The sequence below is a fragment of the Petaurus breviceps genome, unplaced genomic scaffold (genome assembly GCF_028583685.1).
Source record: "Petaurus breviceps papuanus isolate PSGF00001 unplaced genomic scaffold, PetGlider_PUasm1.0 98, whole genome shotgun sequence".
NCBI lineage: Eukaryota > Metazoa > Chordata > Mammalia > Diprotodontia > Petauridae > Petaurus > Petaurus breviceps.
This window is the reverse complement of record NW_027187460.1, coordinates 62407083-62425857: the sequence shown is the minus strand read 5'-3', so window position 1 is coordinate 62425857 and position 18775 is coordinate 62407083. Positions and strand designations below refer to the sequence as shown.

The 18775-nt window shown below is 34.5% G+C and overlaps 1 protein-coding gene across 4 annotated transcripts in view; it reads right to left on the bottom strand.

Annotated features, from left to right (window-relative positions):
• RNF19A (ring finger protein 19A, RBR E3 ubiquitin protein ligase) overlaps positions 1-18775 on the bottom strand; it is a 79646-nt gene that overhangs the window by 16374 nt on the left and 44497 nt on the right. For all 4 annotated transcript variants that reach the window (XM_069080966.1, XM_069080964.1, XM_069080963.1 and 1 more), the window contains 4 exons: positions 15623-16388; positions 6926-7134; positions 1722-1866; positions 877-1039 (listed from right to left, as the gene is read on the bottom strand). In XM_069080966.1, the coding sequence (XP_068937067.1) occupies positions 877-1039; positions 1722-1866; positions 6926-7134; positions 15623-16215 (1110 nt within the window). In that variant the 5' untranslated portion in view covers positions 16216-16388. The remainder of the gene's footprint in view (positions 1-876; positions 1040-1721; positions 1867-6925; positions 7135-15622; positions 16389-18775) is intronic.

Sequence of the window (18775 nt, the reverse complement as noted above, 5' to 3'; positions counted from 1 at the left end):
TGAGTTCCTTAAGAGAGGGACTGTCATTTGCCTTTCTTTGAATCCCCAGTACTTAGCACAATTCCTGGCATATAGTAGGTGTTGAATAAATAAATGTTCATTGAATGACTGATTGACTAAAAGAATAAAGCATCTGTATCATATTTGTATATTTGCTATGCTCCCCAGTAGAATATAAGCTCCTGAAGGTTGGATCATTCTCTTTTTCTTTTTGTACCTCCAGAACCCAACATGAAGCCTTGTACATAGTAGGTCGGAGTATTACTGATTTTGAGCTGAAGGGACATTACAGGTTTTCAAGTCCAACTCCCTCATTTTTCACAGATGAAAACACCGAGGTCCAGAAAGGTTAAATGACTTACCCAGGACCACATATCTAGCGAGTAAATGAGACAAGATTCAAATCTAGGTCTTCCTGACACCAAGCCCACTGAGCCAGATATGTGCTTAATAACTATTTGTTTAGTTGAATTTAAAGTGTTGGACACTGGATTCTGGAAGCAAAATAGTAACAGGTCCATTTTTTCTGACTGTTGTCTGCTAAGGTAATGTTTCAGGTGTTAACCTTAATGAATCACTCAGAATTGCTATTCCCCAAGATGGCTTTTTTTAAAAGGGTAGAATTATAATAAAAAAGTTTAAAGACTGTGCATCCTGGCTTTTTAAAATACTGAAACTTGTCTTAGCATGAAAACTTACTAGAGTTTTCATTTTTCTGATGAATAAAATGAGTATAGGACTTTTGAAACAGATAATCTTATGTCTAAGTAACAGTTTATTCTGAAGGAAAAAAAACTATAAACTACCAATTTACAGATGATCAAAGACAAAGTAAAAACAACAGCTACACATCAAATAAGGAATTGGCCATCTTACCTTACGTCCAACATAAACCGGGATTCCAATAATCATTGCAGGAATAGCAATGCCAGCTATTAAAGCAATTCCTACAGGAGCACCAACGAGTGTTCCCAGCTGCCACAGTATTTTCTTCTTACGGCTCCAAGGTTTCTTTCCCCAAAAGGTACATCCTGATGGGCTAATGAAAAGAATTGAAAAATAAACCAACATAATTTGAAAACCCAAGAATAATTATTAGACAAGATTATAGCAGTGACTATCAGACAGGTTATGGAATTTTCCCTTAAAATTTTGTTATTTTTTTATATAAGCAAAAGATTTTCTAAAACAGAAAAGTAGTTTGTATGGCACAAGGGGAATTGGAATTGGTCCTTAGTACTCACCCATCCAGGAAATCTTTAGTTATTACTCAAGCAGTAAAATATTTCTTTTATAGTCACATATTAGATATATATACATTATACACTCTTGGTGGGCAGTTATAATTTACATACAAAAAATTTTAAAAGGACTTTTAAGACCCAATACAATCAGAGCATTAAGGCCTCCTTTGTGATACAATAAAACATCCTTATTTACAACTTTCAGTCTCAAAGGCTTTCCAGAGATTCAGAGGGTAAGTGATTATGGTCACACACTAATTAGTGTCATATTATGTTTCATTACAAAAAATTTTGTAATGTAATTTTGCTTGTTATTAATCTTACTGAAAAGATTTGGCTTATTCTACCATTTATTGAATTAGAGCAAAGTTAATCACTTTAAGCATATTTCAAAATCTAAATTTTAAAACACTAGTTAGGAAAAATTTTAATGCCATTTTGTTTTCAAATTATATATAATTATCACCTTCCACTTACCTTAAATAATGTAAATCTGAGATCTCTTTCATACATAGCCAACAAAACTCACAACCACAGACAGCACATGTCATGTGATTGCAACTTCCATCATTCATCTTTATTATGTATGCAGCACATCTTGGACATGGTTTTATATCATCAGCTTATTAAGAAAAAAAAGAAACTTATTAATATGCAAAATATAGCAAATTATATCAATAAACAATCATTCCCAATAAAATTTCTTTCTTTCTTTCTTGGTCTTTTTGGAGGAGGAATGGCAGGGCAATTGGGGTTAAGTGACTTGCCCAAGGTCACAAAGCTAGTAAGTGTTAAGTATTTGAGGTAGGAATTGAACTCAGGTCCTCCTGACTCCAGGGCTGGTGCTTTATTCACTGCACCACCTAGCTGCCCCTCCAATAAAATTTCTAATAGCATCTTGATGATTAATATTTGAAATGAAGATACTCATATACCTAAATCTTTCCATTGATGCACTATTCAATACATTTTTAAAATATATCTTTCTGAAAGACAAAGCTTTTTCAAACCACAAGCATTTCTCAAAACAAAGTATGATAAAAATGACAAATAACACAAGAGCAAAAAGAATAGGAATGAGGAAAAATGAAAAGAAGTCCTAGGATCAGCTACAGAGAAGGTAAGGTCCCATATTAAGAACTTAATTAATTAACTTAGCTGATTGATGTGCGTACTCCCCCAAAACAGACCATAAGTTATGACTTAGTGTATCATCTTTATAATTTGAGTAGAGTCATGGAAAAAGTCCATAGTCAATCTGATGATAAACTTTTAGCCCAGAGACCACATAGTATCACTGTATGTGATGTATTCTTAAAGTCTTTCCAGAGTTGATTCTTTGCTCAGCAAACTTTTAGAGAACTCAGGGTCGGGTCACCTTTCATAGCACAACAGGTATCAAGAGTTGTTTTAAGAATAAGTTAACTGAAAAAAATATCTTTTAAGAGAGTTTTCTCTAATAAAGGTTTCACTTTCTAAGAAATATAGAGAACAGTCAAATTTATAAGAAAAAGGGTCATTCCTCAATTGATAAAGGACCAAGGTAGATTTCAGAGGAAAAAAAAAATCCAAGCTTTCAATAAGCATATGAAAAAATGCTCTAAATCACTAATAGAAAAATGCAAATTAGAACAACTCTGATGTATCACAGTCTCACCCAGCAGGGTAGCTAAGATGACAAAAAAGGAAAATGCTAAATGCTGGAGGAGCTATGGGAAAAGAGATATAATAATGTACCATTTGTGTCCAGCCATTCTGGAGTTATCCTAAAAAATATTAAACTATGCATATCTTTTGATGCATCAAATTCTATTACTTGGTCTAAATCTCAGAGAAATCAAAGAAAGAGAAAAAGGACCCAAATGCACAAAAGGTATTTATAGCAGCTCTTTTTGTAGTGGCAAAGGATTGGAAACTGAGAAGATGCCCATAAACTAGTGAATGGTTGAATAAATTATAATACATGAATGTGATGGAATACTACTGTGTTATAAGAAATCACCACAAAGGAGGAGTCAGGTTTGGATACTCTACACTTTCTCAACTTTTCTTCAGTTGCCTCTCCCCTCAGAGAGGAAGGCTAGATGGCAGAGTACTAAACTCCTTTCATCAAAGCTTTCCTTTATAGAGGGCTCAGAACCTTCTTGATACTCCATGTTCCATCAGCTGTTCTGTTTTGTCTTCAACTCCAGAGAATAGTGTATCATCTGGCTGGGTGCTGATTGGTGGCTCTCATACCCCTTTCAGCTTCATTTTGTGTACTGTCTTTTTCTATTAGATTGTAAGGTCTTTGGAAGGGACTATGTTTTTTTCTTAATTATATCCCTAGAGTCTGCCACGGATTAGGAATTTTATAAATGTTTACTGAATTGAACTAGTTTCAGAAAAACCTGGGAAGACTTCTGTGAATTGTTGCAAAGTGAATAGAACCAGGAGAACAATTTATACAGAAACAACAATATTGTAAAGATAAGCAACTTTCAAAGCCTTAAGAACTTTGATAAGCCACAATTCCAAAAGACTCACGATGAAACATGCTAGATAAGAGAGCTGATGAACTCAGAGTGCAGCCTTAGTGGCTTGAGGAGAGAAGAGAAAATTTAGAACATATATCATGGGAGTTATGATAGTTAAACACAGAAAAGAAAAGGAATTGTTGTGTAGCAGTGAAGACTCAGTAAAAGATTAGATATTAAAAATCTGTGGTAGATCCAGTCAGCATAGTTGTGTGACTTCCTCCACTGGAATTCAGGAAACAAAGTAGAAGCCAAGAAGGTAGACAAATGGTGGAAAGTAATCTAGGGTTGAGGTTTAAAGGGGGATAAGGAGCAGAAGAACAAGAAGGCAAAGAATTTGAGGGTAGAGAACTGGATAAAGTTGAACTGGCTAATTGTAGTATCAAGATCATGATAGGAAGTAAGGCAAGAGCAATACTAGGATGGCAAGGGAGGTGTAAAATGACAGACAGTCATGAAGGATGAAGAGGTTTAGAAGGGATGAAGCACACGGAGAGGTGGGAAGGTGAGGAAGTCATGTCACACAGAAGAATTTCAGGGTTCTAAATGATGGATGTAGGACATCCATGAGTGAGGATGAGATCAAAACTAGGGTAGTCCCTGTGTGTGGCAGTTACCTAAGATGCAGGTCAGAAGAGAGAGTTGAAGAAGCTGATGAATTGGGAAGCCAGAATATTGACATGTATACTGAAGCCCCCAAATATAAGGCATTAGGGTGGAGAAGAAAACTGAGTCATGTACTAAAAAAGGGCTGGGAAAGGTAGTGGTAGCTAGTCTTGTCACAAACTAATATCCTGATTTAGACTCAATAAGACTATCAAAATTAAATCATCATATACTTTAAGACTCCTTGAATTCAATGCAAAGGTAGGTATGTGGAATGATAGCAAAGGATATTACTAAATATGGTTGAGGAATACGGAATGAGAGGAGTTAGGCTTGTAACCTGAGGTCTATATATCAAGACTAATCTCTGTAAGAGAGGTGGGATATTGGACATGTTGAAGATCAAATAAAATTGTAAAAAAGAAACTGATTAAATATTTTGACAGATGGAGAAAAGCTTGTTAACTGATATTGGGAGTCATTTCTAAATAAACTGTATAAACTCAGACCACCAACTTTCTAGGTTATGAAGGACTCTGAATGCCAAATAGTTTGTCTTTGATGCAGGAAGTGATACAGAGATACTGGAGTTTGAGTTTGGTGACATGGTCAGACCTTTTAAAATCATTACCTTGAGAGGTTTATTCAAATGATACTGCCATTCCTCAAAATATTTATTGAATTTTTGGAACTGTGTTCAAGGTCATCTAACTTTCCACAACAGGAAGCCAGTTTTCTTATTTTATAGTTAACAATTCTCATTTTTGGCTAAGACATGGAATTAGCATGTTCAATTTAATCAGTCTTATTCAACAGTTGAGTTACTACTGGCTATTTCTAACAATTAAATTTAATCACAAAGGATAAAACTTGTCTCCAAAGATATTTCCCCTTCCCTCCAAAATAAAAAAAAAATACACAAATTCTAAAAGTAATCTCAAAAGAATCATTTCAGAAATGCTTTGAATGAGAGGAGCACTGAATTAAGTGTGCAGATTTTAAAGATGGCAACTTTACAGGGGAAATTAATGCATTTAGATGTACAAATTGTGGTGTCTTGTTAAAATAAAAATCATGCCATTTAATTGTGTGTACCTATACACACAGGTGTATATAGGTGTTATGTATGAATACGAATATATATAAAAACACACACACACACACAGTTCAGGTACATACAAACCCACTTGCAAATGCTTTCCTTATTAGGAACTCCCCTTTACTTCCTCTACTTCTAACTCTCTCTCCTATTCTATTTCTCTCCCAAGAAGTGGTGGCTTCCCTCTTTTAAGTAGAGGATATATGATCAGATATTGTCAGATATGATACAGTCTGGATCTTTTTCAGTATGAAATGGACTAGGTGACCACTAAGATTTCTTCTAAATCCCAAATTCTATGATGCTGTTTCTGATGGATCCTACCCTATTCTGAGAAGAGGCAAGTCATTTTTGAAGAGGGCCCCTAAAAGCAACTGCTTAGCTAGTTTTCAGTTATCTTCCTTCAACAACTATTTCAGGTCTCTCTCTCTTTTTTTTTTTTTACTAATACTTTGAGGTTTTATCATACTTTATTGAAGGAATAGAATGAAGTAAATCTACACATAGTGAAAAAATATCTGGATACATACAACTTGACAAATGTTACATTTTACCTTTCAGTTCAAGAAAATACCAAAATACTTTTGAAGATTTTCATTCCCCAAAAGCACAAGTAAAAAAATATTTTCTATCATAGATCTGCCTTATTGAAATCCCAATGAAAGTGCTAGGAGTTTAAAAGTAACATGAGCCTCTTATGAAGAACTGCAGGATAAACATTAAAAAGGGGGCAGAGAATCTGAATTTGAGATTCTATGGCTTATGAAAATGTTTTTCCTACTAGATAGGGAGGATAAATACATTATTCACATATGAACCCTCAAATAATTTCAAACTCATGCCTTGAAAATAAGGATTTGGATCTTTAAACTCTCAACCTAAAATATGCTTAAATATCCTTAAGGGGAGATGAGACAATTGCAAAATTTAAAAATACACACACATACCCCATTTGTAATTATGGAAATAAAGTATTTCAAAAGTTAGGTAAAGTATCTTTTTCCTGTACAATTTAGATCTTTAAAAAAAACATACTAATTAACATACTTCTATTAAAAAAAAACCAGTAATTTGTAACTAATGGTGTCATGGTCAGAATCCACCTCTCAATTAAATGGTGGTTTTGTTAAGCCTGTCCAAAAGGCCAATACATATTATGAGTACAACTTGATGACCATTCTTAGTTACCGAGTATAAAAACTGTCATGGCACTTATTTTGTTTTGTTTCTTAAAAAACAATAATTATTTTAATTTTTTTAATCATAAATTCTAAATAATGAAAACATTTCCTCACATAAAACATTCTCAAGCATTTTCAGGACAGAAATCCTATGCCATATCACAACAATCTGAACATTGGAAGGGGAACAGAGAATCCAAAGCTGTTGGACTGTATTGCTGTTTATTGAAATAAATTATCTATCTTCCCAACATTTTAAAGGTAACTGGGAATAAATACCTGCTGCTCCAGACTCTTGGCTATAACTAATGGAAGAAGAACGTATTGTTCTCAGACGTAGGCTCTGGGCTCTCTCCTGCCGGGCAGCATCACAGGTCTGGTTTGGGTGCCAAATTTGTTTACAATGGTAGCAGAACTCTGTTCCACAGCCTTCACGTCCACAAGTTAATTTTGGACAGCTGGCACAGCCAAATGCTATCACAGCATATCTTTAAGAATCAAGATGAGAAGATGGGGATTAAATATATATACATTGATACGAAAGAAATTCAAAATACTAAAAAAATTATTTAATTATAATTTTACCTCTGCAACAATTTTCATTTCAGCAAATTGCCCATCAACAAATGTTTAAGTTAAATGATTATCTATTAAGAGAGATAAATGAATGGATGCTACCTATGTTCATACTTTAAAGCTCCAGGATCACAGATATAGATCTGGAAAAGAATCTTAGAGATAAGTTTCCAGGGGTAGGGAATGCAGCCTTGAGACCACAGGTCCCCCAACTGTAAAGGGATGAGGAAACTAAGTTTCAGAGAGATTAAGTGACTTGTTCAAGGTCACACAACTGATATGTAGAAGAGCTGGCATTTGAATCCGTATCACCTGACTCTAAAACCAGGGATCTTTCCACTTTGGCATGCTTCTCAAATCCCACCTCCCCACCCCCCCCAACTCTACTTTCCATCCCATTTCTTATGAAGCCAGAGTACACTTGGTTTGTTTTTTCCCAACATTCATTCTAAAGATGAACAGGTTAATAGTAAGAATTTATCTGTGATTATCACATTAGCAAATATGTAACATTTCCCTTAAGAAGCTATACCAAACAAATGAACCTGAAAAAAAAAGCTCAGTGCTTTCTAAACTTCTACCTTACCTATTAAATAGATGTCCATTCCATAACTTATTTTCAAGAAAATGCCATAAACACAGAACCTTATAATCATATATGCTTACTTTATTTCTGCAGTTGAATCTCATAAGTGTCAATGAGATTCACTCAATACTTTATGATAGATGGCACAGTGGATAGAGTGCCAGCCCTCAAATTAGGAAGACTCACCTTCCTGAGTTAAAATCTGGCCTCAGACACTTACTAGCTGTATGATCCTGGGCAAGTCACTTAAAACCCTGTTTGCCTCAGTTTCCTTATCTCTAAAAGGAGATGGAGAAGGAAATGACAAATCACTCCAGTGGCTTTGTCAAGAAAACCCCAGATGGAATCATGAATAGTTGGACATGACTGAAACAACTGAAAAATAATAACGAAAAATTTGTTCTCAGGAATATATACAAGTTTTAAATGATTAAATATACAAATTTATATGCCTAGTTACCCCAATCAAAAGACTCCAACTTCAATTAACACCTAGTTGCTATCAAATGCTAAACTACTTTTTTCTTAGTACACAGCAAAAAAGATTATGTGATGCTTCCCCTTTTCATCTTTGTCCAAAATCCCAAACAACTTGACAAATGACTTATGGTATTAAATTTTCAGTTTTCTAATTCGCTGTCTGTGACTGCTAGACTAAATCCTCTATGAAAAAATAAGTGAAGGTCTTTCTCTTCCATTTAAAAAAGGTAGAGTAGACAGTAACCATGTCAGTAGAAATCAGCTTTACATTATCCATTAGTTCTGAAAAAACGAAAATAAAAAGCCCTAGAAACAAGTGTTTATTTTAACTAGCCAGGTAGTTGTCATTTGTTTTTCTAGCTGCTATTAGAAATCAAATCCCACTAAAGTCAGAGAGAATTCTCAAGATGAGAATAAACTATATTAAAATTATATATTTAAATGTAAATATACTTTTAGTGAATGCACAAATCTATTATGAACTAACCACGCAGATGTCCGTAACTTTATTTTGGAAAGGGTTTTGCATGAGAACTATGCTTTTCTATTTTGTCAATCTTACACGCAATCTTTCTTTGATTGCTTTTTGGACAATATTAGGATTTCTAAATGTGCTTTTTAAAAATCAGATGTTGGGGCCAGGTTCATTGGGGGGGAGGGGAATACAACTCAAGTTACAAATGGAAATCAATGGACAAATTAAATTTTAAATTTCCTAAAGAAATTTAAATCGTATTAATTTATTACATTATTGGAGGCGGCTAGGTGGCACTGAAATCAGGAGGACCTGAGTTCAAATCCTAATACTTACTAGATGTGTGACCTTGGGCAAGTCACGTAACCCCAATTGCCCTCCAAAAAGCAAAAAAAAAATTATTACATTATTATAATTGTTGTCGATGTGTTTGTCCTTTGTTTTCGAAGAGAACCAACCATGGCATCAGGGAAATGATAACATGATTTGCAGTTGACTTTGATTTGAGTGAGGGAGGGGGGTGCAAGGTCACCAGTCTCACTTTTTCCTCCAGAGCCATCTGGATCCAATGACCTGATATTCATCAGGATGACTGGAAATGACCCAGGATGCAATGGGAGACCCTGGCCCTTTTAGGCTAAGGTCTTTTCAGGTATTCAGAGTGAAGTAACACACCCATTCAGCCAATACGCCTCTTTAAGAAATGTGTCAAGGGATAGCCTCTTTAATTAGAAAAATAAAAAGAGAGAAAAAAATCAAGCTGGGAGGGAAGACCTTCAGGCTTGTTGTTCCAAAGAGAAACATTATTATAATAAATTACTCTTAAGCATTACTCTTGTGTGAAAAATTTGAAATTGTTCTTTCTATACTTAGTATATAATACTAACATTTAGGATATTAATATTTTTAAAAATACAGCTCTTATTATACATAAAGAAATTAGAAATCATCTAACCCGTAAATGTGAAAATGGCAAAAAACCAGCATATTCAGCCTGCTATGGAAATATTTAATATCAATACTAGCTAAAAGAATTATTGTGGCTTTGATAGGTTTGGTTTTAATACTGAAGAATACCCCCCAGATAAACTAGAGCACCAATTTCTTACTAGAAATTGTGTGGTGGAAACGCTGTGGGATCAATGACTCATTCCCTAGAATGACCATGGGTTCTTATCTGGGAAGGGATCTCAGAAGCCATCTAGTCCATGACTCTTTCCTCTCATTTTACAGATTGAGAAATTGAGGACCATAGAGGTTTAAGTGACTTCTACAAGGTTACATAAGTAATAAATGGCAATGTCAGCATTCAAATCCAATTCTGCTGACTCTAGAATCTGTGTTCCATTCTGTACCATCAATCCTTTCAAACAAAGGGGTAGATATTTTAACCTAGTTTAAATTCCAAGAACAAAACCTCCCTACCCACACCTTAACCTACATGTTACACCCATGTCTGCTGTATTAATCTGCATTTAAGTATAGCAGATTTGCTTTCTTTCTTTCTTGTTCTCTGATGAAGGGTTACGCTATTCCACTTGTATCCAGCCTTTACTTGAGCTTTCACTATCTCCCCAAAGGTGCCTATTCCATTTTTGTCCAGCTCTAAAAGTTAGGAAGTCTTCTCAAACATCAATCCAAAATGTAACTATGCAATTTTCAAACACTGCTCCTAGCCCTGCCCTTTGGAGACAAATAGAAGTCTAAGAAGTAGCTAGGTGGCTCAATGGATAGAGCGCTGGGCCTGGGGCTGAATTCAAATACAGCCTCAAGATACTTACTAGCTATACTTACTAGCTCAAGATACTTACTAAATATGACCTGACCAAGTCACTTACTCTTAATCCACTGGAGAAGAAAATGGTAAATCACTCCAGTATCTTTGCCCCATTAACCCTATGGACAGTATGGTATGGTCCACAGAGTTATGAAGATTTAAATACGATTGAACAGCAACACAACAACAACAACAAAGAACAAGTCTAATCTCTTTTCCATATGGGGGGCTTTTAAAAACTTAAAATACAGCTAAGAAGCTCTCCCTAAATCATCTTTTTTAGTCTTAACATCCCTGATATTCTGCATGTTCAATTTAATAAATTCTCTTATTTTTAGGTCCTTCATCATCTGTATCACATGCTTTAGGATGTTCTCCAACTTATTAACATCTTTTCTAAAAAGTGCTACCTAGAATGGAACAATTCCAGATATAGCTTGATTAGGGTACTCTCTAGTTCTGGAAACTATGCTTCTTTAACACAATCTAATAATAAATTAGCTTTTTGCCTGTCATATCATATGGTTTAATCACATTGTTCTTGAAAAAAAATTTTCCCCCAATTACAGGTATATTTTTAACACATATTTTTTAAAATTTTGAGTTCCCAATTCTCTCCCTCCCTTCCTCACTCCTATTCCTCTTCATTGAGGGGTTAAACAATTTGACATAGGTTATGCATGTGTAGTCATGCAAAACTGTTTCCATATTAGTTATGTTGTGACAGAGAATAGACTGGAAAAAAAAAAGACTAAAGAAAAATAAAGTTAAAAAAAGTATGCTTGAATCTGCCTTCAGACTCTACCAGTTCTTTCTCTGGAAGTGGATAGTCTTTCCAGATTTTTCTGAAAGCATCCTACATGTCATTTCTTAAAGTACAGTAACAACCATATACCACAACTTGCTCAGCAATTCCCCCAATTCTTTGCCACCACAAAAAGAGCTGCTATATACTTACATGAACTGATGCCGAGTGAAAAGAACCAGGAGAATGGTGTACATGGTAACAGTAATACTGTTCAATGAAGAACTGTGAAATGACTTAACTATTCTCAGCAATGTAATGATTCAAGACAATCCTAAAGGACTAAAGCATACTATTCCCCTCCAGAGAAAGAACGATATTGTTTGAATACAGACTAAAGTAGGCTATTTTTCACTTTCATTTTTTTTCTTTTATTCGAATCTTCTTGTACAAAATGACTAATGTCGAAATGTTTTAAATAACTGCACATAAATAACCTATATCTGATTGTTTACCATCTCAGGGAGGGGGGACAATAGGAAGAGAGAGGGATAGAATTTGGAACTCAAAACTTCAAATAAAAATTTTTTAAAATTGGGGGAAAAAAGAGCCACTATAAATATTTTTGTACATATGTAGGTCCTTTTCCTTTTTTTTTTAATCTCCACGGGATACAGAACTAGTAGTTGTATTGCTGGATCAAAGGGTATGCACCATTTTATAGCTCTTTGGGCATAGTTCCAAACTGTTTTGCATAATGGCTGGATCAGTTCACAATGCCACCAACAGTGCAGTAGTGTCCCAGTTTTCCTACATCCTTGTGAACATTTGTTATTTTCTTTTTCTGTCATATTAGCAAATCTGATGTGTGAGATGGTACTTGAGAATTGTTTAAATTCGCATTTCACTAATCAACAGAAATTTTAAAGAATTTTTTCATGTGACTATCAATAGCTTTGGTTACTTTGTAAACTTCCTGTTCATATCCTGGGGAATGACTTGTATTTTTATAAATTCTACCCAGTTCTCTAATATATTTGAGAAATGAGGCCTTTATCAGAGAAAATTGATGTAAAAATGTTCTCACAGTTATGATTACTTGTATATTTCCCTCCATCCTATTTTTCCCATTTATTCTTCTCTCTCCTTTCAACCTGTCCCTCCTCAAAAAAGTGTTTTGCGTTTAACTACCGCTTCCTCCAATCTGCTTTTCTTTCTATCAGCCCCCACCTCCCCACCCACACTCCCAAGTGAAGTGTGTATGTTACTCCCTTTCTAAGCCAATTCCAATGAGAGCAAGGTTCAAACATTGTTTACTACCCCTCCATTCTCCTCCGCCAAAAGCTCTTTCATGCATCTTTTATGAGCCAATTTGCCCCATTCTACCTCTCTTCTCATTTCCCCCCTTTCTCAATGCATCCCTCTTTTTTTCACCCCTTATTTTTATTTTTTAGATATCATCCCATTATAGTCAACTCACACTCCTGCCTTCTGTGTATACATCTTCTAACTGCTCTAATGATGATAAAATTCTTAGGAGTTATAAGTACCATCTCCCCATGTAGGAATGTAAATAGTTTAATCTTATTGAATTCCCTTATGATTTTATCTTTCCTGTTTACCTTTTTATGCTTCTCTTTGAGTCTTCTGTTTGACTGTCAAAATCTCTATTCAGCTCTGCTGTTTCATCAGGAATGCTCGAAAGTTCTCTTTTTCTTAAATATCTATTTTTCCCCTGAAGAAGTATACTTAATTTTGCTGGGTTAGGTGATTCTTGGCTGTAATCCTATCCCTTTTGCCCTCCAGAATATCATATTCTAAGCCCTCTGCTCCTTTAATGTAGAAGATGCTAAATCTAGTATTATCCTGACCATGGCTCCATGATTATTTGCATTGTTTCTTTCTAGATGCTTGGAATATTTTCTTTTTGGCTAGGGTGCTCTGTAATTTGGCTTTAATATTCCTTTTGGGATCTCTTTCAGGAAGTGACTGGTAGATTCTTTCCATTTCCATCATACCCTCTCATTCTAGGATATCTGGGTAATTTTCCTTTAAAGTTTCCTGAGATAGGATGTCTAGGTTCTTTTTTTAATCGTGGCTTTCAGGTAGTTCAATAATTCTTAAATCATCTTGTCTAGATCTATTTTCCAGGTCAGTTGTTTTTCCAATGAGATATGTCATGTTTTCTTTTTCTTTTTTATCCTTTCGATTTTGTTTGTTTGTTGATGTCTCATGGAATCATTAGCTTCCACTTGTCCAATTTTAATTTTTAAGGAATTCTTTTCTTCAGTGAGCTTTTGTATATCCTTTTCCATTTGGCCAATTCTACTTTTTAAGAAGTTCTTTTCTTCTGTAAATGTTTGTAAATCTTTTTCCATAAGGCTAATTCTGGTTTTTAAGGAGTTCTTCTCTTCAGTGGATTTTTGTTCCTCTTTTACCACTTTACCCATTCTGTTTTTTAACCTATTTTTGTTATTTTCTTCAATACTTTTTGTGCCTCTTTTACCAAGCTGTTGACACTTTTTTTCATGATTATCTTGTATTACTCTCATTTCTTTTCTCAATTTTTTCCTCTACCTTTCTTCTAAAAAGTAGGCCACATTAGCTACCACTAGGGTCAATGTATTCTTAAATTTCCTCCCATCAAGAGTGGGATTGTTGGAGAATATAAAGAGAAACATAACAAAGGGCACAATCATATCCTGTTTCTCTTTAATTCCATATATATAGCTGCTTTAAGTTTTTCTGGATTGGCATTTTTTAATGTAATAGCCACAAACCATTTGACTTAGCATGAGTATATGAAACATACATTTAAATGCTTAACATACCTTAGAGCAATGTATAAATGCTAGGTAATTATTATTTTCATTATTAACCATGTTTACAGCTGACATTACCTAGCTACAAAGTATAGCAAGTCATGAAGCTCTGTAATTCTACCTCTCCTCAACACTGCAAGAATATTAAGTCACTAAAACCAAAACTCACTATACTATTGTATTGTCAATTTAATAGGGACATAATTTCTCTATTAAAATCCAAGAGGTTATTCTCACAGGATGAATCCATGTGGTAAGTTAATTCTATGATGTGCACAGTTATTTATATCTTTTGTCTCCCATTAGAATGTGAGTTTCTTGAGTGTTTTTGATTTTTAAAAATATCCTCAGTGCTTAGCATAGTCTCAGTAAGCAATTAATAAATGTTTATTTTGACTAATTACTAGGAATATTCTATATATATATATATACTAACACATATTAAAATAACTTAAAACATCTCTGTCCCCTTTTCCCCTGTACTTACTTACAAATTATTAATTACCTGGATGTGATAAATGCTAAGTATCTGACAGAAAAAAGTATGTAAATATATTTCAAAATGTGAGTTATTTATAAAAAAAGCAAAAATAAAAAAAATTTGTATCACTCTTTTGCTAATTAATGTAAACACATGGCCCCGAAAAATGACATGAAAGAAAACTAAAGCATAGAACTCTACAGCATATAAACTGTGTTATTGAATGGAATCTGCAAATGGGGTGTCACAGTTAGTAAATTAGTTAATACAATTATAATTTCCAACTGATAGTGTCAGATAAATTAGCTTTTATGATAGTTCACTATAAATCTATTGTATATAAAATTTCTTTGAACATAAAGGTGAGTCCAAAGACCCAGATAAGAAATGCCAAACTTGATTTTATTTTTAATTTATAGTGAATTATAATAAACATATTTAATGTGATATAGGCTATTTCAACATACTTAAAAGTATAGTATTAATTTTTTTCATTCTTACCAAAAAACAACATACTTTTATATGAAACATTAACTTATGTTAGTAAGTGCTTATATCTGAATATAATATACATAATAATATAATATATAACATGCTTATATCTGAAAGAAATATTATATACTTAGTAGTAGCATTGCTGCCAATTTGTAAAACCTGGATAATCTTCATCCTCCCATCTTTTCTAGTAATTTAAATAGAAACATTTTGTTACTTTGCTATGGGGCAGAGGGTAACTTTTCTTTATGCTAGCATCTTCCTTCTACATTTTCCACCTTACCTTTCACTGCTGAAGCTCTTTCCAAATTATTAACTGTTGTTTATGCAAGGATCCTTAAATCTTTTACCTTTTGACACTGTGGAGCTATTGAAATCAAGCCCTCTGATTCATTTCAAATGGAAGAAAATCTTAACAAATGATACTCTTTGGTGAATATTTTCATCTCATGTTACTTAGCAATTTTAATTTCATCCATAGAAAAGTTTAATATGGGAGGTAGGAAAAAAGAAAAAAAATCCCAATAGTATATTCTTACCCACAGTCTGGAGCTGGGCACCACCTACAGTCAGGATCTGCAACAAGCCACCGTCTAAGCATAAATTCTTCATATTTTTCCATCAAGATATGATCACTTAATATCAAGCGAATATCATGGGGATTAAATCGTTCAGTGCATTCTGGGCATCTGATATTGACTCTACTCTCAGAAATTTCAATTCTCAGATATTGTCGTAAGCAATCCACACAAGATCTATGATGACAGGTCATTATATCAGGAAATCTTTCCTTAGAATGCCGCAAAAGGCATAAAGGACACTCCATAAATTCTCCATTCTGTTTGCTGTTGATAGCTGTTCCGTTGTCAGAAGAGGTACATGCGGAGAAAACTGTGTTTTTATCAGTACACATTTCAGAATGTATACTTTCAATACTTGCAATTCCATCTACCCCACCATTGAGATCTCTTGATTTACGTTTGGTATCCTTTTTCTTCCTAAATAGAAATGACCTAAATGACCTTTTTTTGGGTGCCTTTTTGACTGAAGGCAAACTCACAGATGAGGCAGAAGATTGAAGGTCCCGATCTGACCCCATTTGCCGATGCAAACTCATGTCTAGAATACTCATTACAACTGAATCAGGGTCAGTGTTCACACACAACCCTCATCATATTTAGTGGTAAGTCATTGTTCTTGTGTCTCTGCATTAAGATTTGGCCATGATGTAAGATAATCTTTAGTTCCTGATGAAGAACCTTCAAAAACAGTTTTAATCTCCAAGTGATTGTTCTAATAAATGCTCTGTGGAGAAAAAAATAAGAATTAGCATAATTCTACTGAGAGTCATTATGAAAATTTAAATGAAAAACAAAAACCATTAAGGAAATTAAACACTATATTTAAGTCCTGCTTGTTTTTTCAAAAAATCAACCTATAAAAACTCATTCAACACATTATTTTAAAGCAAGTTTTTTCAATAAGTAGTTATTAAAGGAACACAAGAAAGAATGCTAAAATAGCTACTTGTAAAATTACTTAAATTAGAAGAATCTTATTTTATAAACTATCACATTCTGTGATATTTTAAAACATTCATGATAGAAAATCCATTTTTAAAGATTATATCCAATTTGATCACAATGTTAGCTGAAGGATGGGGAGAAGGCTTAGAGAAGTTTATATTTTCTCCATAAACATAAAATTTCCTACACTGCCAATAAGTTCTTATAATTTTGGTTCCATTTCCTAGAATTTCCATCAATTTCTAGAAATATGTGGTAAAATGTTTCCATTACCTATTGTGGAACTAAATGTAAATAGAAGAAACTATGCAAATTCTCTTTAAACTTGAAATCCAATGCTATGTTACTTCATACAAAACTTTGAGAAAATAAGCAAGGTAGGTTATTATCCTTGTTTCACAGATAAAGACACTAGAATAATACCAGTAAAAATGGAAATATGAAGATGATGGTAGACACAATGAAGAGATGAAATGTAGAGAAATTGAGAAAGCTAGAGAACTTCTGAGAAAGGACAAAGGGTAAGATGGTATGAGAGACAGGGAAATGTAGCAGATTCAGGGCCTGCAGAACTATCTCTGGAGTTAAGATCTGAGGTTCAAGTCTTGCCTCAAAATCATACCTTGTTTTGTCACCAAAGGCTCCAGGCAACTCTCTAAACCCATGTTAGAACAGGTAGGGGGATTTTCCAGACTGGTAGTTCCACATGCTAAGGACACAATCCCCTAAGGGTAACTCAGGATATTGAGTGTACCCTCTGTTTAAAAGAATTTGATTGATATTTATTTAAAATAAATGATTTTGACATGCTGATTGGTGATAGGAAATGAGAGAAAAATAAAATTTCAAAATAATCACAGAGAAGTAAAATAAAATAGAACTATAAAATATTAAGGGGGCTGGAAGAGGCCCTGGAAGTCATGTAGAACCTTCCACTGTCTTTCTACCTCATTTTATAAATGACAAAACTAAGATTATGAAATGAAATGACTTAGCCATACCTGTACAGCAAATCAGTGATGAGTCCACTTCACATCTCTCATGCTCTACTATTTTCTAAGCAGTAACAATATCACATGGGGCTAACCACAACCAAATGAAAATGCTTACTTGAAATGCCATCTTGGTTTTTTTTTTTTTTGGGGGGGGGGTCTTATTTTGGAGGAGAGAAGACAGAGCAATTGGGGTTAAGTGACTTGCCCAAGGTCACACAGTTAGTGTCACATGTCTGAGGTCACATTTGAACTCAGGTCCTCCTGACTCCAGGGCCGGCGCTCTATTCACTATGCCATCTAGCTGCCCCTCTGAAATGCCATCTTAAAGTAAAATAAAAAGATGGCTGAAACAAGAGGACAGAATGTACACTGGAAATACCAAGCCAATTTTATTAGCTGTATACATAAAACACACACACACACACACACACACACACACACACACACACACACACACAGCAGCTAGGTGGCACAGTGGATAGAGGCCCAGGCCTTGAGTCAAGAAGACCTGAGTTCAAATCTGGTCTCAGACACTTACTGTGTGACTCTGAAGTCACTTAACCCTATTTGCCTAAGTTTCCTCATCTGTAAAATGAGCTAGAGAAGAAAATGGCAAACCACTCCAGTATCTTTGCCAAGAAAACCTCAAATGGAGTCATGAAGAATCAAATCAGACGCATACACACACAAGAATGAGTATGACATATGAACAATTCATTAAGAGACAATATGGTGTGCTAGACAGAATCAGGAAATCTCAGAGCCAAGAAGAACTGGGTTCAAGTTTGGCTTGTGTAAGAGCAAATCATTTAACCTCTTAGTACACCCAGGCAACTCTAAATCTATAAATTGTAGAGCAGGTGCTGATTGAAGTACATCAGTGGAGGAAACTGTCACTGGGAACCCACACTCCTAACCAATGAAATCAAAGGTCTGAACTAACAAACAACAACAATAATAGTAATAGTAGCAGGTAGAACTTATATATTTCTTTTAAGGTAGCAAAATATCTACATGTACTGTCTCATTTGTTCCTCACAAAGACCCTCTAAGGTTGGCCATTACTATTTCCATTTTACAGATAAGGAAGCTGCATTTCAGAGAAGCTCCACACAGCTAAGGAAGTGTTTAAGGCAGGATTTGAGCTCAGTTCTGCCTAACTCCAAGTCTA